Source organism: Protopterus annectens, chromosome 9.part0 (assembly GCF_019279795.1).
Source record: "Protopterus annectens isolate FY-2018-M chromosome 9.part0, PAN1.0, whole genome shotgun sequence".
In the NCBI taxonomy this organism is placed as follows: Eukaryota; Metazoa; Chordata; order Ceratodontiformes; family Protopteridae; genus Protopterus; species Protopterus annectens.
In genome coordinates, this window is record NC_056743.1 from 495,538,640 (window position 1) to 495,564,551 (window position 25,912).

General features: G+C 38.6%; 1 protein-coding gene across 1 annotated transcript in view; it reads left to right on the forward strand.

The window, feature by feature from the left end:
- Positions 1-25,912, forward strand: part of GOT1L1 (glutamic-oxaloacetic transaminase 1 like 1) — a 334,074-nt gene that overhangs the window by 151,129 nt on the left and 157,033 nt on the right. Inside the window, exon 6 of the mRNA XM_044083046.1 lies at positions 18,379-18,529. Coding sequence (XP_043938981.1) covers positions 18,379-18,529 — 151 coding nt within the window. The remainder of the gene's footprint in view (positions 1-18,378; positions 18,530-25,912) is intronic.

The window sequence follows — 25,912 nt, forward strand, 5'->3', positions numbered from 1 at the left end:
GGAGAAAATGCATCATGTCACTCACCAGATGCTGTGGTGGGAGACATATGAACCCTAGCAAATCACTTCAGGCAAGCAATGCACTTTGAGTTCTGTGACTTGGAAGAAAGTTGTGTTTACTTGGGCTAGAAAGCTGTTTTTTTTAAGATTGTTCTGGTACTGCTTATATGCCCATTTCACTATCATGGTAGAGATAATGCTTGCTAATGACTCAAACATTTTACAGTCACTGTTCTCAACTGGGTTGTGGAGAGGCCCCTTGTGCTTCTCATAGACAAGGTCAGGGGTTGAGATCCCGCCATATTAAGCCTCTTGCTCTCTCTCTCTATCTTTAGACCTCTGGCACCAGTGGTTCTGCGTGTAGGTGCACCAAGTTAATGCACCAGGGGCAAGGAACTGGAGGGGACACAGTTTAACATAAAAGAGAAACACAATCTGAAAGTACTACCAATTGTGATATATACTTCTGCAGTATGTGAGATGTGACTGTGAAATAAGACTGACTTGTTCTTAAATGAGGATCTCATAAAGTCCATATCCTGTGACATCCTCCAACAATTTTTGTACGGTTGATTCTTACAGCTTGTTAGTGCAGTCTATCTCATATGACCCTTACAACCAGTTGAAGTCATTCCAGCGATAATATCCCCTTCATCCCAAGCATGGAAATGAGCTACCCAGAGACTGAATACATTTTGGAGCTAATCATGATGGGATATGAGCTGATGGTAGAGTGACCCATGCACCATCTAGGTGTCCCTCCAGTGTCACCATGAAATCTGTATTATCCTGCAAGGTGTCCAGTACATCCTGATGCAATGATTGGGTGAGCAGAATTACCACTGCCCTCGTCTTACCACAAGAATATGATGAGGAAACCACTATGTTATTCTTCAAGCATGCCCAGCACTGCATGTCCTCCTTCTACTTTCGGCTTTTCCCATTAGGGGTCGCCACAGCGGATCACCTGTCTGCTCATGATTGTCAGTGGAGTTTTACGGTGTTGAGTTGACAGCCCGGCACCAAACCTTCCACAGAAGGCACACACACGCACGCACTCACGCTTAGGGCCAATTTAGAGTGTCCAATCCACATACAGCATGTTTTTGGGATGTGGGAGGAAATCAGAGCACCTGGAGGAAACCCACATGAGCACAGGGAGGACATGCAGACTTTGCACAGAAAGCACCTCAGCCAAGTATCGAACTGGAGAACATCTTGCTGTGAGGCGGCAATGCTAACCGCTGCACCACCGAGGCTGTCCCCCAGCACTGCATGTCTTAAATGGGTTAAATCATTTCTTGGAATAAAATTATATAACCAGTCAGCTTTCTGGGCATTCATAAATAAACTACTGGGGGAAAGGTAAAAAAACAAGTGTAGACAAGCACTGCATCTGCCAACACATCAGCAACTGAATCTGTATACTATATCATCTTAGTAACTGAGCAACACAGCAAAAAAATAAACATCAAAAGGTGTTTAGCCACTGACCTCAAAGAGAAGGTCAGTATCAAGCAATCACACCCAAGGAATAGCTTACCTACCATTCTAACTGTAATCATCTGACACAACTACTAAAAATTAAGAGATGTGGCCTTGTTTCCCTAGATGGAATAATACCATCTAATCTAAAACAATTGCCCTGTACATAGCCTCATCACTAACTATACTCATAAAAAGGTGCTTCCAACAATACTTCTGTTTAACTCATTCCCTCCGTTACAGCTCTTTTGAGTGTGTGCCTTTAACTCCCAGTGGGTGTGGCATAAGCCTTTAAAAATGACATTATCGCCTTACAGTTCAAGAAAATACTCACTGAGAGAGGTCAAATATCAATACAGTTGTGTTTGCCATCACACATGGTTCAAGACAAAATATCCTGGCACCTTGTATGTAACATGGTTTTGGAATTATTAATGCAAATACGAATAATTAATATTTGACGTCTAGAGGAGCAGTAGGAGGTAACTGCAGAAGTGCCTGGAGGAGCACTCGGCTGTAGAATGGTGAACTATTGTTTGTTTGTGTCTTTCGGCTTTTCCCGGTTAGGGGTCGCCACAGTGGAACTCCGGTCCACTAATGATTGGCAGTAGAGTTTTACATGCTGGCTTGCCGGGCCTAATGCACAACCTTCAATGAAGGAACACCCATTCACACATGTCGCCAAACAGAAGACACTCTAACTAAGAATCGAACAGGCAACGTCTAACTGTGAGGCGACAACGCTACCGCAGCACCACCACCGCAGTATCAAAAAACTACAGATCTATTAACATCTTAAGCCCTTTATTCAAAATCCTGGAATGAACCATTTACTCATAAAATAACAGGCAACAACATAACTACAGCAACACAGTATGAACTCAGTTCTGGCCACAGCATTCAAACAGCATTAATGAAATATGTATAGGAGGTGGCCATAGTAAGCAGTCAACTGCAAATGTAGTCCTAGAGTTCAGCAAATAGTCTGCTGTAGTCAAGCACCCATTTGCTTTAAAACTGTAAGAAGTAACGATGAAATAGCACTGCTCTGGGCTGGTTAAAATAATGCAAGGAAAATGTCCAAAGGGCTCTTCAAACCAATGTACTTTAATAAAAAAAAATGTTAAAACATATAGTATACATGTACAAGCTTTTGAACATGACGCTTCCTTAGATGTTAAAAGATATACATATTCTTACCTACAAAGTTTAAATAAAAGTTAAAATCACAACACAGCATGAATTAAACAAACATTATAAGCACATCGAAAGCCTTAAAGCGATACGTCAACAGTTAAATTATTAAATTATATTTTTGATGTTTCTTTTTCAAAATCAGCTTAATACTTGCTGATGTACATATTCCTGGTTCAAAATGTGCATGTAGTTGTGTAATACATTTACATGCTGTTATCACAATTTCTAACACAATATACCTTCTCTAATACTTTTCAATAATGTCTCACAGACATGTTGGTAACTATTTGAAATGGCAGGATTTGGATTGCTGACTCTTGAAATGAGGTGATGGTAAGACTGAATATCTGTACTTAAATATATTAAGTTTGACATTGCAATTTCTTGGAATATTCCCTTTTCTCCATTATATGGTGATCACAGTGTTGGTATATAAATGTTTAGGAGTGTGAGTGGCTTGCCCCCTATATTGGGGGTGCAGGGAGGTTTACCCTCTGCAAGATAGAAGTTTGAAGGAGGAGAGTATTCTTAGTTATTTTTTATTCTGCTGAGTCCCAGTAGTTCAATAGGGAGCCCAGAAATATTATTCTGTCATTTTCAGCCAATGCATTAGTCTGAAAACCTATATACAATATTACAAAATTTTTTCCTTAAGTGGTCTATTTGTCTTACTCATATAAAGTCCAGACACACTGTGCAGGTTGTAGATAAGCAATATTCTTGGTTATGCATGCTTCATGGCAGATAAATGTATATTTTTTTAGCAACTTAGTGCTGGAACTATATCAATAGTTATCATCAATGGCAGTAATTACAAGGAAAAGTGCCTTTCTAAGCAAACTGAATTAATTTAGTGATTTAGTTTGTTTTTCAAATACCATCTCAACAAAAGAAAACAATCTGTCAGTATAATGATTTCTGTAACAGCTCAGTCATACATACTGCTATTGCACAAAGATCAGTAAGTCTTCTCTTCACCATATTTATAAAACTATGCACAACTATGCAAAAAGAACCACCTTAATGCAGAATGTCGAAGACTATACCAGTGTCCACAGCATGGATAGCAGCAATAAAATTAAGGAGAACAAGAAAGCAGCCCTGAATATGTTACTGGTATGGCTTAATGAAAACTATGTAATCCTAAATGAGAACACCAAGATAATACTCAAAAACAATTACGAACTTATAAAAGGAAGAAACAACTTCTATGCTAGATCCACCTCAAAGGCTGAAATCATATAGCAATGAAGATATCTTGAAATAGCTATTGATAGTAAGTTCTTCTTTCAACAGCACACTAGAGACATAGTAACAGGAGTACACAAGAAGCCCAGAGTCCTGTACAGAATACAATACAACCTACTACCAAAAACAGGAAAAAGGCTAGCTGAATTATTAGAATTACCCAAACTATTCTACAGAATCTCTGCCTTAGGGAACCTAAACACAAACTTAGCTAGTTTACTTGTTACAACTCACAAGACACTGATGTTTGCCACAAACTAGCAGTCCTACTCACATTGCTATATTTTCTTGTGAAACTTTCACTGGACGTCACTTGAAAACAAAGTAAAGTACGCACAGCTACTCATCCAAAAGTAACTATACACCAAAATGAACTCTGATCTTACACTCATTATAAATTGGTATATCACATCCAACTACATTCCTCCAACCTTCCACTAACTATAAACAAAATCAACACAAAATCTGCAGACACAGCTTAAGTTCAAATCAAACTAAACAATAGAATAGCTTATCAAATAACCCAAAAGTAAACTAAGATTACACCCCTTCAAATACCAATATAAAATGTTTTCTCCCGCCCAGTAACATGTACAGACTGCAGTGCCATTTATCTTTTATTACTTTTCTGTTTTCTTACTCCCAGCAAAACTTGCACACTTCAATAAATGGTTGATGCCTGATACAAACCAAGCAAAATGTAACAAACTGTATTTATAGCATAATACTAGCCTATGTTAAAACAATGAAACCTGCTTTTCTTGCAGGAACTGTTTTTCATAAGCATCTGCTTATGATGTAGTTCTTCAAAAATTGTCTTCACTGCATGGTAATCTTAAAAAAAGTATGATATCAACAATATAGTATTGTTTAGCTCATGTGAAAATATGCATATAACTGCTTAAAATATATGCTTCTAATAACTATACCTAAGTAGTAATATGAATATAGGGGCTCCACCCCTCCCCATGCCCAGTAGAAATGGACTTGATCCCATCTAGGTTAATCCAGTTAATAACGTACATACATTAATAAATAAATACAGTTCTGCCTTTTCAAATAAGTGAGACCAACCCTTGGATCCTCATTTATTTTAACTGAGCAAGTACTGATGTAGGCTATTCTGCCACTGTCATTGCTCTGTGTAGAGGAACAAGATGACAAGATCAGATAAAGGGGAGGAATCCCTGTCCCCTTATCATCAAACAATGCAAGACGATTCCATGCATTAACTGCATTTGCCATTCTACTTTACAGAAAGATAATGTCTTGGGTAAGGACAGAGAAGCTGAGTCAACCACAAGTTGAATCTACTGTTCATTATTCTCCTATGCACATTAAAATTATTGAGTCTGCACCCAACAACTGTGACTGTCACCAAAATGATTAACTGACGTTCATAGTGGCTAATCACAAAACAATCGGATGCTGTTTGCTTTCACTGCTATTAGACAAAAAAGGACTACAGTTAGAAAAAAAGAGTACACATACAATTCTACTATGGAAAACAGGTGCGCAAAAATGTGTGTGTGTGTGTGTATGTATATTCCCTTTATTTCTTTGCCAAGTTTTCTAAACCTGCTACTAGTGCTATACAAACTGTAAGTAATTAGTGTTGCTTAAATAAGTGCAGTCATGCTTCTGACCCCTCTAACTGAGCTGTAGAGATAATACATTTTACTTTATTTTACTTTAATTTGTTAACCAAGATAGAACATTTATCCCAACAGACCTTTTTCATGCTCAGTTTGCAGCACACAAAAAACAACACAAATTTATTGCACACATTATTACAAGCTTAATTATAATGGTCAAACTTTGTATGCCATTAACAGAAATAAGAAATTATATACAAAATTTATAGTATTTGTAAGGGGAAAGACTGAAAGAAATTAAAAATCATAATAAATTTAGGCCAAACACCACTTGATAGCCCAACAGTTACACATTTATTTTAAACCCAAATTTTCCTTGGATACCCACTCCATGTATAGATGTGAGTTAATCCAGTGAATTTCTCCACCATTTTCCTCAGCCTTCAGCTGCAGCTTGTGGTCAAACTCGGTGAACTGTTTTTCTATTAATAATGTGTATTTGTATTGTATGTCTTTTCTTGGTTGGGGGAGGGGGCTTCCCATCTCTAATGATGTTGCAGTATTCCAGCACAAAATTCCTATCCTGAGTCCCATTCATATTCCCTCTACCACTATGAATATTACATTTGTTACCCTTTTTATGCATTCTGCCTCATTTTATTTAACAATAATATACCTTATTAATATTGTGTTTATGCCACTATACCTCCACTTCTTGTTATTACCCAGCCTCTCCTAAATACCCTGATCTACATTTAAATAAACATATGCTCACAGTTAATATACAAACACTTCTTTATAATAAACGTCCTTCTTAATTATATTTGGCTTTTAATTACCTTTTTCAGTGCTCTGCTATATGTAACATTCTATAACTTACAAAGACAAATATCACTGTAGTAGTGAAACATTTTTAGCTCATTAGTTCTTACTAAGTTTACAGCCAAGGAGGTACTTGGTCACATCACTCTATATTACTGGGAGATTAACAGTGCCCACCATTAGGTATTTCCCACTACTTGTTCTGATACCACAATATATAATAAACAATGCAGATGAGGCAAGTGTGAGCTAAAGGTTTAAACAAATCCTTTGCACGTGATTAGAGTATGCAAAAAAGGCCCTCTGATGCCTTGGTAGGCTGTTTCGTTGGACCTATACAAACCTCTTCTGACCACTATATGTCAAAAATAGTAGCAGAAACCAGATTATACATGGGGAAGAGACCAGTAATAGCATTTGCTGAACAGACCTGTAATGAACTGACTTGGTATACAGTGCTTCTATGTCCTGCTTCTGTTATATGAATATAGCACACAAAATATTAATGATTTACTTATGTGGGCCACCATTATGCCTTTATACAGTTATGGAAGATGATTAAGGAAGGTGCACATATATGAGTGGTAAATTAAAGCAGTAGATCCGGTGGATTTGTTTTGCTGGGCTATTAGGAGCATTCCTGCTGGCTGTAGACCAAAGTTTATCTGAAACCATCAGTTGTTGTTTTGTGAATTATTGTGCAACTGCTTGGTAGGTGAAGATCTATTTTGATTTACAGTAGAAAGGACGATCCAGGCTCATTACAAAACTGAAAATTAAGTGCTTTCGTCTCCTGAAACAGAGACTTTATGAAGTCTCTGTTTCAGGAGATGAAAGCGCTTAATTTTCAGTTTTGTAATAAAGTGTGTGAACCTGGAGGAGTCTGGATCGTTCTGTTATTTGCTGGTGATTTTTGGTGTTTTACTTTGGATTTATTCTGATTTATATTTTATTTTTTTATCTGTCATTTTTTACTTTTTGTTGGAAAAGAAGGATAGATTGTAGGCAGCCTAATTCTAGCACTCCCAAGGGACCTCATCATCAATACATTTATAGAGATTATAGACAGGACACTCCAGAGCTTATCTGAAACAATGCAGTGTTGTTTTCTGATTTACTGTGCAACAGCCTGGTAGGAGTAGGCTTACTTTCATTTTTATTTTATTTTTTACCATTATAATGAGGGGTAACCGTAAGCGATAGTGAGCACAAGCTACCATGTGTGATGAAAAGGACATCCAGCATTTCAGTGTGACTGGTGCAACTTCACGAATTACTTGTCTTTGTACAAGGTTAGCTCAGTCTACTTAATTTAACATTTATTTGTATATTGTTTGAGTGACTTCCTCATACAGTTTCACTTAGAGTACTAATGGTTTAAATTTTTGGGAATTCTGTGGTTACAGATTTCAATATTTTTGTTTCTTTTAAAATTGTTTACTTTACTTTATTTGTATTTGAGAATGGATTTTTTAAATGAGTAGACCATTAACGGTTTCCCGAAACATAAGTATCGTATCCAGTGTACATGTTGTACCTTCAGAAAGGTAACAACTGGCAAACTGGAGAGCCGTGTTTCTTATGTTAAAAGCTGGATGATTTGCTTATTATTACTGATAGTAAATCTAGACTCACTGAAGATGATTGTACTTGTTCAATTGGCACATCTTGGAAGACTATTGTTACATATATTGATGGCTAGGATGATGGGATGAGTAATATTAGGCAAAGTACTAACAGAAAACACTCAGGAATGAAATTGCTATATGCTAACAAAGATCACTCATCCCCTATTAAACATGACACTACAGATGACAAATTTGGAATTTAGGATACAAGTATTCAGCAATCTGATGATAGAGGGCATGTAGAAGAAAAGGAAAGTTCACAACAAATAACTGGGAAGAAAAATAAATTAATATCTAAAATGCAAAGAGACATTATATACTAAACAAAAAGGACATTGCTTTTTACTTAATACAACATTGTTCAGGAAAAAAAAATCAGGCTACAGAAAACATAATTTTTCTGACAGAGAAGAAAAGAGAGAGAGGCATGCCAAGATGAAGAAATGTATCTTGCAAGGGTTAAAGAATATTACTTGAAGGAAAAAGTGGAGGAAGACTGGAGTTGACAGCATGGCTCAGCCTGTGGAAGTACAAAGACATCTAGATAAGAATGCCATAATTACAAAGTAGGTGGTGAAAACGGTGACAGAAATAAGACTAATGGTGACGATTGTTCTATTGTAATTAATTAAAGAGCAGACACACTGAGTTGCAAGTGGGAGATTCTTTAGATTTGGTCAGAAATAATATACTAATAATGGAGATTCAGTTATTTAAGGAACTGATATTCACATTTGCAGATTGAATAGTGTTCTGCTTGTAAGAAGCAACAATACTGGATGTGAGTAGGGCCTTAGAATGCCTTAATATAAGGAAGTATGGTGCTGTTTTATTCATGCAGGTTAATGGTAGAGAAGTTCAATAACACAACTTACACATAATTTTTACAAATCACATCTAAGAAAGAGACTGCAAACAAACCTAACAGATAATAAAACATATTGGATGTTGTTTGTGGAGATGTTTTTTATTTCTTCTCAGATGTTACCACCTTTGATGTACAGTGATCATGGGGTAATAAAGGCTAAACTATTTCTAGATAATTCTGCCAAATGGAAATCTAAACCAACACACATAAGACTAAGAACAGACTATATGAAAATGAATTACTCACTGTGTAAAAGTAATTGCAGTAATGCATTCAGTGGAAATCTGACAGAAGGAATGTGACAAGTTTAGAAAGTGAAGTTGCTTGAATACAATAATTTTAAGACTTGTTTAACATCAGGATCTAGTAACACAAGGTTAGGACATACTTCCATAAGAACAAGATACTTAATTAAGGAGGGATAAAAATATAACTTTGAGACCTCCAAGAGAGCTGCACACTGATCACCAGCTTAATTTCAGCTCTCTCAGTGTAAAAAAGAAACTGAGATAAGGGCTAATAATTCTGCCTGTTTTAGTAAAATTCAGTTACTGACTAGTAAATTCACTGCCTGTATGCCAGTGAAGAAGAAACTTGGAGAACCTGAAAGAAAAACAGCTAGAAAAGGTGAAAAGAAAACAACACTGACTGGAAAGAATATTTCAGCTGTTCAGCAAAAAGCAGTTCAAGCTCCACCTTTGGTACAAGATATGGCTTCCAGTAATTTCGAGAAAAAAACATAAATCAAGTGTGCTCAGAGCTGATTAAAATAAATGAAACATTTAAACAGTGTATCAATCCAAGTAGCAAAAGGCTGGAAAAAATGGAAGAAGCTTTAAATAGATATTCAGATGAACTATAAAATCAGTGGTTGAAATGAAGAAAAGGCTGGTCGAGTATGACACTGCTCAGGAAGTCCTGTTTCAAAAAATGGGAGAGTTGGAGGACAGAGCATCGAGAGAAAATCTGAGATTTAAACTGGAAGGAACAGACTCTATTAATTTTATGAGAGTACAAATAAGCAACTGGACTGGTGTTCCACAGCAGGATGTGTTAACTGAAAAGGCACATGACATGTATGCTCCAAACCTGGCCATCAGAAAGCACCCAAGACCTGTATTAGTAAAGATACAATCATACCAGCAAAGAGACTTTATCCTGACAAAACTGTGGCTGAAAGGCAGAGAATTAAAAGTTGGAGACAGCAGGGTGTTTATGGAAAATGATTATTCACTGCACACCAGGCAGAAGAGAAGCAAATCTATTTCATCAATCAGGAAATGTTGAGAGGAAGGTGTGAGATTCAAGCTGCTGTATCCAGCTGTCTTCAGAATATTTTTTCCTGCAGGATCAACATTATTTTCGATGCAGAACAAGCTAATGAGGAAATACAAAAGTTTGTAGAACAAAATGTGAGCCATCAAACATAAGGGAACACTTCTTCTTCTACAAAAAAAAAAAAAAAAAAAAACAGGCTGATAAAGACTGGACTTTTGTTGACTTTGTTAAACTTGTGGAGGGACTGAAAGTAAATATCCCACTTCATGTCATTAATGTTTGGAAGGGCACTGAAAGAAAAAAAATAAAAAAAAGAAAGTAACTGCAAGGAAAACTGTTTTTATTCTTAAAAAGTAAGTAACTGTAAGTAAAATTCTTTTATTCTTAACAGTATTTGTATAAAACATTTCATGATATAAATCATGTTATATAGTAAAACATTTTTAGTGATTGTTGTATGTGATAAAGATACTAAAGTAAACAAGTATGTTCTTTTTAGCTTTAAGAAATGCATGCATTACAATGTAAAAGGAAAAGAAAGGAAGGCTGGATAAAATATGCTGCAATCTTGGGCTGTTTGGGTGGTGTATGGGGTATAAAAATGCACTGATTATAATGTGTTTAGAGTTGAGATATGTTCCCTTACTTTTTCATAAGTGAGTAACTGGATTAATGCCCTTGACTTAATCAAATATGTTTTTGAGTAAGCAAATGGGCTTTAAGAATAAGAGAACACTGAAAGTAATGAAAAGTTTTCCTTTAGCAAGTAAACATTCAGTGTGACTTCAGAAGTGTTTGACTGAGGGCAGCTGTAGATTCTGTTCTTATGCTTCCAGGGAGATGAGCTGACTACATTTGAAGGCAATAAATCTTGAGAGGTCTGGACATTGTTTGTGAGAGAAACATAAAATTAAAATATACAAGGGCAAGCAACGTATTACAAAATAAAGTTTGAAATTATTGGAAGTAAGTAAAAGACAGCAGCTTGTTCCTAGAACCTAACTACTTCAATGTATTTACTACAACTGTGTATAATTTTGTTTATTTAAAGATAGCTAGTGCACTTTTTCTGAAGGCTAAAAGTTAATGTTTTCTGAAAGCATATAAGCCGTTTTCCACATCTAGAAGGGGAATAAAAATAAGTTAAGGACAGTCAGCAATTAGTTGAAGTATTAGCATAAGCTATTACATACACCTTAGCATGGATAACCTTAATTTTAGGTTAGGCAATGCCTGTGGGTGCAGCCATCAATTTGGGCCAGCTGTTCCTATCAGGAGGGTTAAAAGTTATTATTTGAAGATGTACATAGCTTTGTGTGCACTGCTTCTTTTAAGTTAAAAGTGTATGGTGGTGTTCTGGGTGTGTTTGATTTTTTTTCTTTGCTTGAGTGGTTTTCATTAAAAGAAAAAGTCTTCCAAAATGTGACACAATTTCAATAAGAGATTACAAGAAACAAATGTATTTAGGATTAACCTGCCAAACATTAGAGGCTGTATGTAACACAAAAGCTGGAAATAGACATTTAAAAAGCTGTCATATATAACAGCTGGTTATAACATTTTTATCATAATGGCTGAACTATTCATATTATTTTGGAATGTGAATGGCCTCACATTTATAGGTAAAAAGGTAAAGGTATTGAATTATGTTATTTTATTTTTATTTTATTTTACATTTGTTGACCGGGAAAGTCCGACTGGACACATGTCTATTTTCAGTGGAGGCCCGGGGAGAAAAGCTCCAGTTACATATGAGGTACATTAACGTATATGCACAAGTTAATAAAGATGGTGGAATCTTCTTCTCTCGGCTTTTCCCATTAGGGGTCGCCACAGTGAATCACCTGTCCCCTCATGATTGGCAGTGGAGTTTTATGGTGTCGAGTTGCCAACCCGGCACCCAACCTTCCACAGAAGGCTCACACATGCACTCACGCCTAGGGCCAATTTAGAGTATCCAGTCTTCCTACAGCATGTCTTTGGGATGTGGGAGGAAACCAAACACCAGGAGGAAACCCACATGACCACAGGGAGGACATGCAGACTCCACACAGGAGGCACCCCAGCCGAGGACCGAACCAGAGAACGTCTTGCTGTGAGGTGGCAATGCTAACCGCTGCACCACTGCAGCCACCCTTAATAAAGATGGTGGAATACACATACAAAATAACAGGTTTACAATCATAGGTAAATATGGCCAGTTAGCAAAGGCTCATAATTGTCAGATAGTAATCTCATCATACAGTATAATACATTCTGTACACATTGAACACATGCAGTATATTGCAGCCTTATACAGATATAATATAACAGTACTTAGCAGGTTTGTATACAGTTTTATAATGTTGTTTTAACTTATAAAAACAGACAGTTAAATGTGAGAAACTAGATTTGAGATTATCCATGAGTTTAGATATTTCATATTTATAAAAGCAGACAGTTACATGTGAGAAGCTAGACTTAACATTGCCAATGAATGTAGATATTTCTTGTAATTCAGCCTTTACCTAGGGGTAAAACAAGAGCATAGCCAGTTGTTCTTGAGGTGGGTTTTTAGTATTTTTTTGAATTGTGTTCTGGAGTTATTTGATGTTATTTGGGTGAGTAGGGAGTTCCAGAGTTTGGAAATATAGCAGCTAAAGAGAGATTTTCCTGCCTCATTGTTATGTTTTGTAACTTCAAGGAGGTTAAGGTTGCTTGATCTCTAGGTTCTTGCTGTGGTGTGAGGATGTATTAGGTGTTGGAGGGTTGGGATTTTATCTGAGTGATGGTATAACTTATGTGCTAGTGACAACTGATTGTAACTATATAAGTGGATAATTAGTAGGGCATATAAAATATTGTATGATAAATATAAGAATCAATCAGAAGAGTTTAGAAACGATTGGGAGGAGAGATTGGATAATCAATTCAAAAGGAAGCAATGAAAGGATATATGTGTGGCTCCCCAATATGCAACAATATCTAGAAGATTTACAATTTTTGCTTGGAAGTGTATGCATAGGTATTTTTGGGGTCTATATTATTACAGCAAAAGTTTAGCTTGTTGAACACCGAAATGTTGACAGCTAAACAGCAATAGCTTAAAACCACGAACGTTCAGTTCTGCAATTTTTTTCATAGGGAAAACATTCACTTGGACATTATCGGGAATTTGCCCTTTTCCCCAATGTAGCGCGATCATGGAGTTGGTATATTTAGTTAGGGGGGTGTGGGGGCACAGCCCCCCACATCGGGGGGGGCAAAGCCCCACACTTAATTAGGGTTTAAAAGTTTATTTTAGTGTCCAACGGTCAAGTGAAGTTTTTCCTATGAAAACTTTGCGGAAGTGGCTGTTCGCAGTTTTAAGCTTTCACTGTTTAGCTGTCAATGTTTATGTGTTCGACAAGGTATGCAGTTGATTTTATAATATAGACCCTATTTTTGTACCCAAAGTACATTGCAAAGACTTTTTCGTCAGGTAGATGGCAAATATTGGTGGTGTGATGGGGAAGAAAGAAGTAACTAGGAGAATATGTTTTGGGAGTGTAATGAGTTAGCAGACTTTAAAAATTCCCTACAGAATACTCTGTCAGAGGTATTGGATGAGCAACTGGGTGTAACTAAGGACATTTTGTAGCTGGGATACAGGATCTGAATTTACTGGACACAGTAGGGCATTGCTAAGTTTAATTCTGGTGGCTCCCAAAAAAGCAATTACTAAAAAAATTATATCAAAGTCTAAACCAACTGTATGTGAAGTATTCTGTATTATAACAGAAATAAAAGAACTAGAAGTGGGATCTTTAGAAAAATGTAGGAGCAAAGCACATAGACAAAAATGGAAATTGTTGGAACAATACATGCAGAATAATGTTTGGAGAAAGACTGAGGTTTAAGGGACTGTAGGAATTGATCAATTTATTTAATGTTAGACTAATGCTAATTATACAAAAGAATATATGTGTTGTATAATGTTTGCAACTGGGAACATGGTAATATGTTTTTTTTTCTTTTATATAAATGCATGTTTGCCTACATCATAAGTGATAATTCAATAAAGGTGTTAAAATATAACTTTGAAACCTGAAATAAACAAACTAGGCAGATTAATTAAACAGTGTGAAATAAGATCAAGACAATTCTGAAGAAAATCATATAAAGATAAGGAGCTCTTTGGGAAAGCATTTCAGTGATACACAAAATGTGACAGGAGCAAAGACATACAAATTGATAAACTGTGTGCAGTATCTAAAAATTTATTCTCAAACACAAAAGATTGTAGATATATAACAAAATCATATGCAGAATTGTTTGTCTCTATAAAGGGAGAGAGAATTTGTACTTGTAATATTCAATTATCTTCAGATACTGAAATTCAATAAGATTATATTGAAAAAGTACTGTGCAAACTAGACCTAAACAAATCCCAGGGAGGAGATGGAATTTTAATAGCCGGAGAACACTTCAGTGTGGACTTACAGTATCATTATAGTTGTTATTCACTAAATCATTTAAGTATAAGGAGATTCCTAAAGATTAGGGACACATTGTTTTAAACGCATATTTAAAGGAGAAGGGAATAGGGCAAACCCACAGTAATACAGACCCATTAGTTTACTTTCTTGCTGGAGAAAATAACGAAGAAGGTTATTATGGCTAAATTATTGTCAGAATCTGAAAGGTCGGGATGTTAAACCATAATACATGTATATGCTGAATAGAGATGTACTTGCAACACGATGTTCTATCATAATAGAGTAACAGCTATAAATGAAAAATTGAGCTATGGGGTAATTTATATTGATGCGTCTTCGGCCTTTGATGGGCTCATACACAAAGCACTGATCAATAAACTAAAAGTAAGTATTAATGGATTTTAAATAAGACATGGCAAGTATTATATAGCAATTGGTCAAGTAAAATCCTAGGTTATAGCTAGGGTGTCCCACAGAACTCTTTCCTGGGCCTATAATTGTTTAAGCTCTATTTTGCGGTATCTGTCTGTTCATCTGAAGTTTTCTACTGTCTGCATGAAAATAACCCAAAAATGTGTAGACTGATTATGTCTGTTATAAATACCTGCAAATGAACTTGAATAAACTGACCACTTATGCACATGAAAATAAAATGCAGATAAATACATAAAAAACTAATGAGGTTTGGGAGACATAGACTGATGGCTGAATATTGAATAGTGCACATAGTGATTGAAACTGTGGATTAATTTAAAGACCTGTGTATATGGGTAGACCCATCTTTGAGTTTTTCTGTTCGTATCAACCAACTGGTTAAAGATAGTTATAAAACTGTAGGATGTATTAAAACCTTTATAAAGTCTAGGAAATCAGAAATTATGAAATCATTGTTTGTAAGTTACATTAGATCCAAATTAGAGTATGGAATACTATGGAAACCTTATAAGAAAACTAGCACGAGTAAACTGGAAAGAGTACAGTGGAATTATACCAAAGGCAACCATGGATGTGAAAGTTTAAGTTATTATGAAAGATGAACATCTCTGGAGTTGTACAGTGTTTCATAAAGATATTTAAGAGGATACCTTATTTGGGTATGTAGGGAATCTAGAAACTACCACCTTGCTTGATGCCTGTACATTATTTTTCCTATGCTGTTCATGTAATATTGTACAGTTTTGGTTGTGCTTAAAATGCATAATTCAAGATCTGTAAACCCAAACCTTTACTAAAATAAAAAAAATGATTTGTGAATATAACATCAACAGAGTATTGCATGAACTATAAACTGTTAATACCATGACTGGCCAGCTGAACTAGATTCTAACTAAGAAAAGCAGCAGGATATTTTTAAAGGGATACTATCCTTCAGGAATTTTTATAAGCTCAGATTGCGTTATCATGAGTAAGGATAAAAATGTTTGGAAAAGAAGCTGATGCACTGTCAAGGGTCATAATATGCCAACATAAAGTCATTTTTATTGAAAACTAGTCTGTACCAGAATGACTTAATACAGGGTGAAAACCTGGTGGTACGAAAATTGACATATCCAAATCAGAAGTCATGATTCTGTCCCAGAAAATAGTGAATTGGTCTCTGAAGATGTGAGTAAAGCTGCTTCTCCAGGTGGAGTAGTTTAAGTATCGTGATGAGTTGCATCAGAGGGGTCCAGGAAAGTGACCAGCATGTGGGTACAGTGGCAGACTACTGTTGGCATTCACTGAACTGTGGTAAGGTACTGAGAGCTGAGTCATAGGAAAATGCTCTCCATTTACTGGTTAGTGTATGTATCCATTCCCTCCTGCAGCCATGCATTGTGGGTAGTGACTGAAAAGATGAGATTACAGATACAAGTGTCAGAAATATAAGGTTCTATTATCAGGTATCTTGGTTCATACCTCTCAACCACGTAGCAGAAGAAATATGGAGAAAGCTTGACATAATGGGGGACAAAGGCTCAAAAATAAGGACACATTTTAAATCTTGGTCTTATAAAGTTGCTAGAGTAACATGATTTATGTTACCATCATTTTCTGAAGGATATGGAGTCTGAAATTCAAATGCATGTCATTATTCAGTGACTTTAATCTTTAGATCATCCCTGTGATTTGTCAAAAAACACAATTTTTACGAGGAACAGACCAAAAATATGAGGCAAAAATCTTGACAGTCTTTGAAAATCTGGACAACTGAGAGGTATGTCTTGAATCAATTTCCATGACAGAGTAAGGAGCTTGGAAATCCAAGATGATCTCAGACTACAGCCCTTGTTGAGAGAACTCAGTTGATGTGATTTGGGTGCCTAGGGAAGATGGTTCATGGATGCCACCAAAAGGATATACCAATACCTCTTAGAGGAAGAAATGTGGACAAATCCTAAAATAATGGTGGACAAAGGCACAATAATAGGGACATATGTTATATGTCACTCTTACAAACTGAGAAAGTTTATAGAATAATAAGGATTGTGTTCGCATACATTTTCTGAACAAAATGTATGTCATTATTTAGCATACATTATATGAAGAAAGGACTAAAAATGTGAGACAAAAATCTGGACATTCTGTGAAAATCTGGACAATTGAGAGGTATGGATGTGCCAGGTATGTCCTATGAGGCTAACATCCCTGGGCAGACTCATGTCACACTTTAGAAATTGCATCACTCAGACTGCCTGGAAGTGTGTAGGCATCCTGCAGGATAACCCAGGGAATGTTACTGAAGGTATGGAAGTTTGTTATATCCTGCACAGCTTACTATCACTGTGACCCTCACAAGAACAGCTGATTTAGGAAATGGGTGGATAAAGGTACTAAGCCTTATGGAGAGCAGAGTGGTGTAGTAGTTGTTACCTCACAGAACTTTGTTCTTTCATTTGTTTACTAGCTGGGATGGTTTTTGTGTGACATTTGGATTACCTCTGTGTGTCTGCATGGGTCTTCATCATCGACATTGATTTTCTGAAAGGTAAATCGGTGATTTGTTAAGGGGTGTGTGTTTGTGTGTGTGTGTGTGTGTGTGTGTGTGTGTGTGTGTGTGTGTGTGTGTGTGTGTATGTGCGTGTGTGTGTGTGTGTGTGTGTGTGTGTGTGTGTGTGTGTGTGTGTGTGTGTGTGTGTGTGTGTGTAAAACTCTGTTCCATGTTAGACTGGCATCCTGTTCAGATCTAGCTCTCTGCCTTACCTTCACTACTTGGCAGGAGGATGGTCTCTTGATCTTCCATTACCTTGAGGTATCTGAAAGCAGGTATCCGAAAATGATACTCTTCTGAGCCTTGTTCAGGATTTGCTGTTTCATATCGAATTGATTATTGCTTAAAATCACTTTAATACATTTAGAAAAGTGGCCAGAATGTGAGTCTAATGCAGATTGGAAAGCATTTTGATCTGTGTGCCTCAGTCTCTTGCAACTTGTATTAAAATAATACCATGCAAATTTCTTCAGTTTGCATCTGTAAAAGACTTCTTTGGTCATGAATGTCCAGATATGTAGCAAAGAAATTCCCTTTCTAATACAGCCAGGGTGATGTGAGTAGCAACATTTGAGGTATTTTTCTTAATGACTCCTTTAGAATGTAACATTTATGGTCATGATCGAGTTGTGATACTTTAGTATACAAGATATATTTGATAAAGCAGCCTTTTTAATATTCTCTGTGTTTTTCTTAGATGGTGTCAGAGGTTTGGCATTTCAGAAGTTGCTTTCTTTTTATTAACCTTTTGTTCTACATCCACTGCATGCTTCAGTGATATTTTACTGACAATATTCTTTATTTTGTTTTACCTCTCTTGTTTCAACAGAGAAGAGATATGTTTCCATTCTTTCGCTTGACTGCCCAAGGGTTGGTCTCCGGAGATCTGGAAAATGATGCCAAACCACTGCGTCACTTTGTTGCTGAAGGATTTCAACTCTTTTGTGCTCAGTCCTTCTCTAGGAACTTCGGCTTATATGGTTAGCTCATGTTCATTTGTGTTGCTATACTGCAACTTTCATATGTTTTATATTCCCATTCCAGGATTAGTTTATTATATTTTTCCACAGCTTTCCTCTGTATTGATTTTAATTTATCTAGGGACAGAGCAAGGGTCGTTCTTACATGTGAGAGGAACATAATCTTCAGAAATTGGATGGAAAGAGAAGAGAGAGCTCTGTTAATTTCATGTGCTTTAATTTTCCCCTATTCAGTATAACTTTATCTGTCAAAGCCTACTAAGGCTTTAAAGGCTTTTTTAAGGGCTGTGTGAGGCATAGGATTTAATTTATAGAAATAAGTAACCCACACTCAAGAAACATTTATTGGATCCAGGCCATAAAGTGTTGCTTATTATTATGAAAATGTTTACTGTATAGACGACGTTATTAAAAATATGTTTATATATATGTTTATATATATATATATATATATATGTATGTATATATATATATAGAAAGAGAGAGAGAGAGATTTTTTTACTAAAGTAAAATAAGTCCATATGGCCTGAATAATCAGTTAAAATGGCAGGCAGTAATTAGGTGGACAGTTATATTTATTTATTTGGATAGATGATTTATTGGTGTTTTTTTTTAATAGACAATTTTTTTAAATTTATGTGTAGGCTATTTAAAGGCTTTTATACTTGTATAGCTTCCACTGAAGGTGCTAGAAGAGCCAATAAAATATTTCTTGAGTATGGGTCACTTTGTTATTTTTCATATATGTGCTTATGAACTGTTGTTTTCATAAGATTTAATTTGATAGCCGACTGTTATTTGAATGAGATGAGAAAACCTGGTGGGGAAGGATATATGGATAAATGGAAAATACAATTCAACAAATAAATTAGGTATCTGAAATTAAAGATTTTATGCACTATATTATTGTGCTTATTCAATGCAAAAAAGAAGTTATGTTCTTACCATAACATTCCATGTGAGTTGTTCATCTCGCCTTTGCTCCGAGTCGGCCACTTTCCAAGCTCAAGATCTTTGAGTAGCTCGAGGCACAGTCCCTATCCCATGATGCTCTCCTACCAACCCCGGATCTAGTTTGCTGAACCAGCAAGAAAAAAACACACTAAGCAACCAAAATACAACATGTATATAGTACATAACTATTTACAATAGCTAAACAATAATCTGGCTGGAAAGAAAGACACTAGCAAGACCAACCAGACCACCAGTCATACCCGTTCATCCAGAACCTGGAGGGGGAAGGTGGGAGGGAGTGTAAGAACAAAGGTGAGATGAACAACTCACATGGAACGTTATGGTAAGAACATAACTTCTTTATGTGAAGTTGTTCAATCTCGCCGTTTATTCTTACACATGGGTAGTGTCCCAAGCACCCTAATCCTGGTCGGCTCATGACAGTACATTCCTGAGAATGGTGGAACCAAAGGAATCCCTGTCCCTGGAGGCCCTGTCCACTTTGTAATGAGTGATAAACGTATGAGGTTTGGACCAAGTAGCAGCTGCACAAATGGTGTCCAAAGGTAAACGGACTGCTTGAGCTAGAGACATAGAGACAGCCCTGGTAGAATGAGCCTTCACTTCATGTTCTAAAGGTTGTTTAGCTGAAGAATAAACAAATTTTATACAATCAGAAATCCATCTGGACAATGTAACTTTGGATACCAAAAAACCTTTCTTATTGTCTGCATAGGAAACAAATAGTTGATCAGATTTTCTAAATTCTTTTGTTCTGTCTAAATAAAACCTCAATTGTCTGTGAACATCAAGCTTATGTAACATGTACTCCATTCTATTAGCATGATGTCTGAAAAAAGTAAGAAGGTCAGTAGACTGGTTTAAGTTCGCCTTGGAGCAGACCTTAGGGAGAAAGGTTGGACACTCTGTCGGGGTAAAAAAACAGATATGGAGGCCTGATAGAAAGTGCTTGTAGTTCAGAAACTCTACGCTTCGAAGTAATAGCCACCAGGAAAAATGTCTTCGAAGAAAGGAACTTCAAAGGACAAGATGATGCAGACTCAAAAGGGGGAAGAATGAGTTGAGATAAACAGGATGTCTGATAGGTGGCCTAAGGTGATGAGTTCCTTTCAAAAAGGCTTTACATAATCTGTGGGAGATAATGTTAGAACCACTGCATCCCACATGAAAGTTAGATATGGCAGCCAATCGAACCCTTATCGTAGAAGCTGCCACACAATCGTGAAAGAGCGAAGTCAAGAATTCCAGAATACTATGAATATGTGGGCAACACAGGGATCAATACCATGCTGAGAAGCCCAATGAACAAATCGCTTCCATTTGCTGTTATAAAGTTTCTTGGTGGAGACCTTATGAGAGGAAACTAGAATATGTTGAACTGCGGGAGACAAATCATGTGACCTGGCTAGGTTGGGAAGTGGAGCAGCCAAGCTGTCAGTTTGAGGGAGACAAGAGAGGGATGGAGTACTCCCGACAAATGAGTCAGAAGGTCTGGCACTGGGTCCAGAACCCAAGGTTCTTCCACTTGGTATTGCTGTAGGAAGGGGAACCATATCTGCCGAGGCCAAAACGGGGCTATCAGAATAACAGTCCTTCCCAAGATTTTGGCTTTCTGTAAAAATCTGGGGATCAGCAGGATTGAAGGAAAGGCATAAAGGAGACCTGAGGGCCAATCGTGTATGAGTCAGTCCCTTGGACTGTCCCCCATTGGAGGGTACAGGGCAAAGTAGCTTCTGCATTTGGCATTCATCGGGGATGGAAAAAGGTCACAGCAAGGCTGGCCCCATCTGTGGAATATTATTTCCGCCACTCGTTCTTTGAGGGACCAGTCATTAGGCAACAGAATGGCTGTGCTCAGTTTGTCCGCTATCACGTTGGATGACCCGAGTATGTGCATTGCTATCAGAAAGCGCCCGGTGGATACAGCCCAATGCCTAATTCTCAGGTCCTCTCAGCAGAAGGGGTAAGACTTGGTTCCCCCTTGCTTGTTGATGTACCAGACTACCGACATGTTGTCTGTCTGTATTGCAATCGTCTCTCGAGGTAGAGAGTCATGAACGTGTTGCAACACTAGAAACACCACTCTCAACTCTAGGACATTGATGTGCAAATGAGATTCCATGTCTGACCAAGTGCCTTGGACAGTTCTTCCCTGAAACAGCCCCCCCACCCTATCAGGGAAGCATCTGTGGTCACTGTGGCTGTGGGGGGGGGGGAGTACAAATGGGCGACCTACAGTAACTTGGCGGCTGTTCAACCACCAAAGAAGGTTCTTTTTGCAAGCATTTGTCAGAAGAATCTTGTGTGACATTGGAAGCTGTTGATAAGACCACTGTGTGAATAGTAACCATTGGAGTATCCTCATGTGCATTCATTCCAGAAGAACCACTATGAGTGTTGCTGCCATGGTGCCTAACAGCTTCAGAACCTAGAATGCAGCAACTTTCCTTTCCATTAATAAATGGGACACTTGACTTCGTAAAGATATTACTCTTTCTTTTGGCAGTCTGACCAGTGTGGTGGTGGTGTCTAGATCTGCTCCTATAAAGGAAATATGCTGCAAAGGCAATAAAGCAGATTTTTTGAAATTTAAGGTTATGCCCAACTTGGAACACAGGTTGATTGTGTAATCTCTGGTGCAAATCAGTTGATGCCTGGTGGCGGCGGTGAGGAGCCAGTCGTCCAATATGGAAACACCCGGAATCCTAAACATCTCAGGTGAGCAGTGACCACTGCCATACATTTGGTGTATACTTTGGGGGCTGTGGTGAGACCAAAGGGCAGAGCTTGGAATTGGCAATGACTGGCCCCCAGCCGGAAACGCAAGTGATCTTTGGATGGCCTGGCCATTTTGATGTGGTAGTAGGCATCCTTGAGATCTATAGAGCACATCCAATTGCCCGTTTTGAGAAACAGAAGTATTGACTGAAGCGTGACCATCTGGAACTTTTCCTTTTTGACAAAGGTGTTTAGTTTGCTGAGGTCTAAGATGGGCCTCCAGTCCCCTGTTTTCTTTGGAACTAAAAAGATCCTGGAGTAAGTTCCGGATCCTAGCTGGTCTGCCGGGACTGGCTGGATGACTCTTTTTTTCTAGCAGCCTTTGAATTTCTATGGCTGGTAGATTCTGCAGACTGGGTGGAACATCTGGGATTCTTGTACGAATGGAAGGGGATTCTGAAAAGGGAATGATGTAACCTCTGGTAACTATGCTTTTTACCCAAGAATTTGATATAATTCCTAGCCAGGCATCTGGATATAAAGCTAAGCAACCCCCAACTGCCTCCAGAGCAGGACAGGCTGGCCTCCTCTCAGGAGCACTGATAGGGCTTGCCAAGAAACTGCTCCCTGACACCCTGGTTCTGCGGACCCCCTCTGCTGCCTGGGCGGAATCTACCATTATAAGCCCCTCCTCTGCCCCTGGAGTGGGGTTCACTGTGTGTGTTCTGGAAAACTCCTTGGGACTTTCGGAACCACATTTTTTCCACCTTTCTGCCCTTTAGGGTATGGTCTAGTGGGCATGGAAAAATGGGCTCCTACAGCAGATAGAGTCTTTCCTTCCTGCTCACACCTAGTGAGTGTCTTCTTGACTTTAGGCCCAAGCAAGGAAGAGCCACCGAATGGGGTCTTAACAAAGGAAGACTTGAAGGCTTCTGCAAAGGAGCATAAGCACATCCAGGATTGTCTCCTCAGAGATATCGCTGAACCTGCTGCCCGGCTTAATCCATCAGCTGCATAAAAAATGAGCCGCATGGACGAGTTCACAATAGAATTAAGGGTGTTAAGCTGTGCTGTCACATTCTCAGAAACAGCATCATCTGTTTTGCCCTGTAGAGTATCTCCAAGCTCTTTGAGGAGAACTCGTTGAAGATGGGTAAAGTGGGTTAAATAATTAAGCGATCTCATTGCAAATGTCACAGAAATAAAGATGTGTTTCCCGTATCTGATCATCGTCCTCGAGTCTTTATTAGTGGGATGAACAGATGAAGAGGTTTCTGACATCTCTTTCTTGGTGGCCGCCGCCACCACCATGGCATCAACGGGGACTCCCTTCATAAGAAAAGACCTGTCTTGAGGGGAGGTGATAAATTTGTTGGGCCTCCCAGGGACCGGTTCCATGGAATCAGGAGACTCCCATGCTCTTTGAGTGACCAAGTCCATTAATTCGTCAAAGGGTGAAGTAACCCAGGAGTTGGAAGGTTGAGACCCAAAGGCCTTCAGGAGAACTGACTCATCCTCAGTAGGGGTAAGGGACTGCCAGTCACCCCTCTGCCTTAATATTTCCAGGATGTCTGCAAATGAGACATCCTCAGAGGATGACTGTGGGTACTCTTCTGATTCCTCTAAGTCGGTGTCTGATGTTAAGGATTCCTGAGGGGAATCCAAATGCCTCCTCTTGCACACTCTCTTTCTAGGGACTTCATCAGTCTGATGAAGTCTCCGTCAAGCAGGGGTCACCCATTGGGGTTACCTGAGGCTCTGGGTCTCGACGCTTGGTAGGAACCTGTGGTGTAGGGACAGAATGCAGCCCTTTAGGGGAGGAAGAGGAAAGATCTGAATAGGTAAGGGTCTTTGCAGACATGACCCTCCTCATGGCATTGAAGGCACCGGTTTCCCAACCCAAGGAGTCCGCCGATTCCAAAGAAGATGGCAACCTCCCAGGGGCTGAGACCACAGGCTCTGAACTAGAGGATGGAGCCGAGCTAATCTGCACCGAAGCCCCAAGAGGGACAGCCAGAACTGAAGCATTGGTTCGACTCTCACCCCCGGAACCAGCGAGAGAGTGTCGGCTCCGAGACTCTTCGAGCGGAACTGAAGAAGTCAAGGTTGATGGGGCTGAGGGCACTGGAGCAGGCCTCGGCTCCGTGGGTTCCACCACTATCAGATCCTCTCTTTTCAGCTCCGAAGGCTCGACTGGCCTCAGAGGAGGAGTAGAAATCATGGCGGGGGGTCGTAGGCTTCAAAGTAATTTGGGATGAAGTCGAAAGCAATCTGGCCAGGGCCAGGTTCTCCAAAAGCCTCTGCACCACACGGTCCACATCGATGTCCGAAAGGGTCCCGAAAGAATGGGCCAAAGGAGCTGAAGAAGCCACTGACCTAAGGATCGGGAACTTTAAAACGTCCGACACTGGCTCCAACACTGTGACTTGGCTCCGAAATAAGAGTTCGGTGCACGGCTCCTAAGGCTGCGGAGCCAGTGACCGAGTCTTCCCAGAGGTGCTCAGAGCAGAGGACCTGTGCTCTGATGACACCTTAGAAGACTTTGACCCCTTTGAGGAATTGGAGGTCTGGTCAGTCTTGTCTAGCACTTCTTGAAAGTCTGGCTTCAACAGCCCTCTATCCACCAATTTCCTTCGCCTTTCTAACAAAACCCTGCCACTGAAGGAATGGCAGATAGAGCAATCCTCTTGCAAATGTAGTGGACCCAAGCAGTACACACAAGAAACGTGGTTATCAGTGATGGGCATCTTCTGTCCACAGTCACACCTCTTAAATCCTGATTTTTGTTTCTTATACATGATACCAAAGAAAACACACAAATATCAGATCCCTGATAAACAATAATGTCAATAGTAAGTAAGATACTCCTAGAAAGTTCAGATCCCTGAACTGCAAACTGACTACAAGTACAATTTTAAAATGTCTTGTCACAATGACATTCAGATACAACAAATCTAATAGCACCAACAACATATGAACAAGGAGGGGATAGGGAAATAAATTTGACAGAGCCCTGTCAAGTAAAACGCAATTAAGGAAAGGCCAAAGGCCTAGGAGCAACTGCTCTGATTTAGAATGACAAACAAAAATATAATACAGTTAACTCACTGAAGTGACAAATATGAATAATATTAATAGTCTCACATATATCAGATCCCTGATAGCTAAATAACTAATATATATTCTTCTAAGAAGAAAAAAAGGTTACTGGCCCGAGCTTTCTCCGAAGAGCGTACGATCCGTTGCAGCGGCAAACTAGATCTGGGGTTGGTAGGAGAGCATCATGGGATAGGGACTGTGCCTCGAGCTACTCAAAGATCTTGAGCTTGGAAAGCGGCCGACTCAGAGCCGATGGATTGGCTCCAAACCCACGTGTAAGAACAAACAGCGAGATTGAACAACTTCACATCTATTGTTTCAGGTTATGTACAGCACATGCTTTAGTGCTGGTGCCTTACACCTCAAATGGCAATCCTTCCATCTTGTACACCAGACAATTTTAAGGCTGACAGCCTACATAACAAGTTTTCTGCTTTGTGTCTTTTTTAGATCAACATTCAGGACTGGGTTACTGCACAACAGGCCATTGGTACTGCATCTTTTCTGAATCAGTCCACTGGCCAGCGGAAGGAGCCTTCTGGCAACACTACACTAAATAGTGGACTAAATGCAATAAAACAGCCAAACACC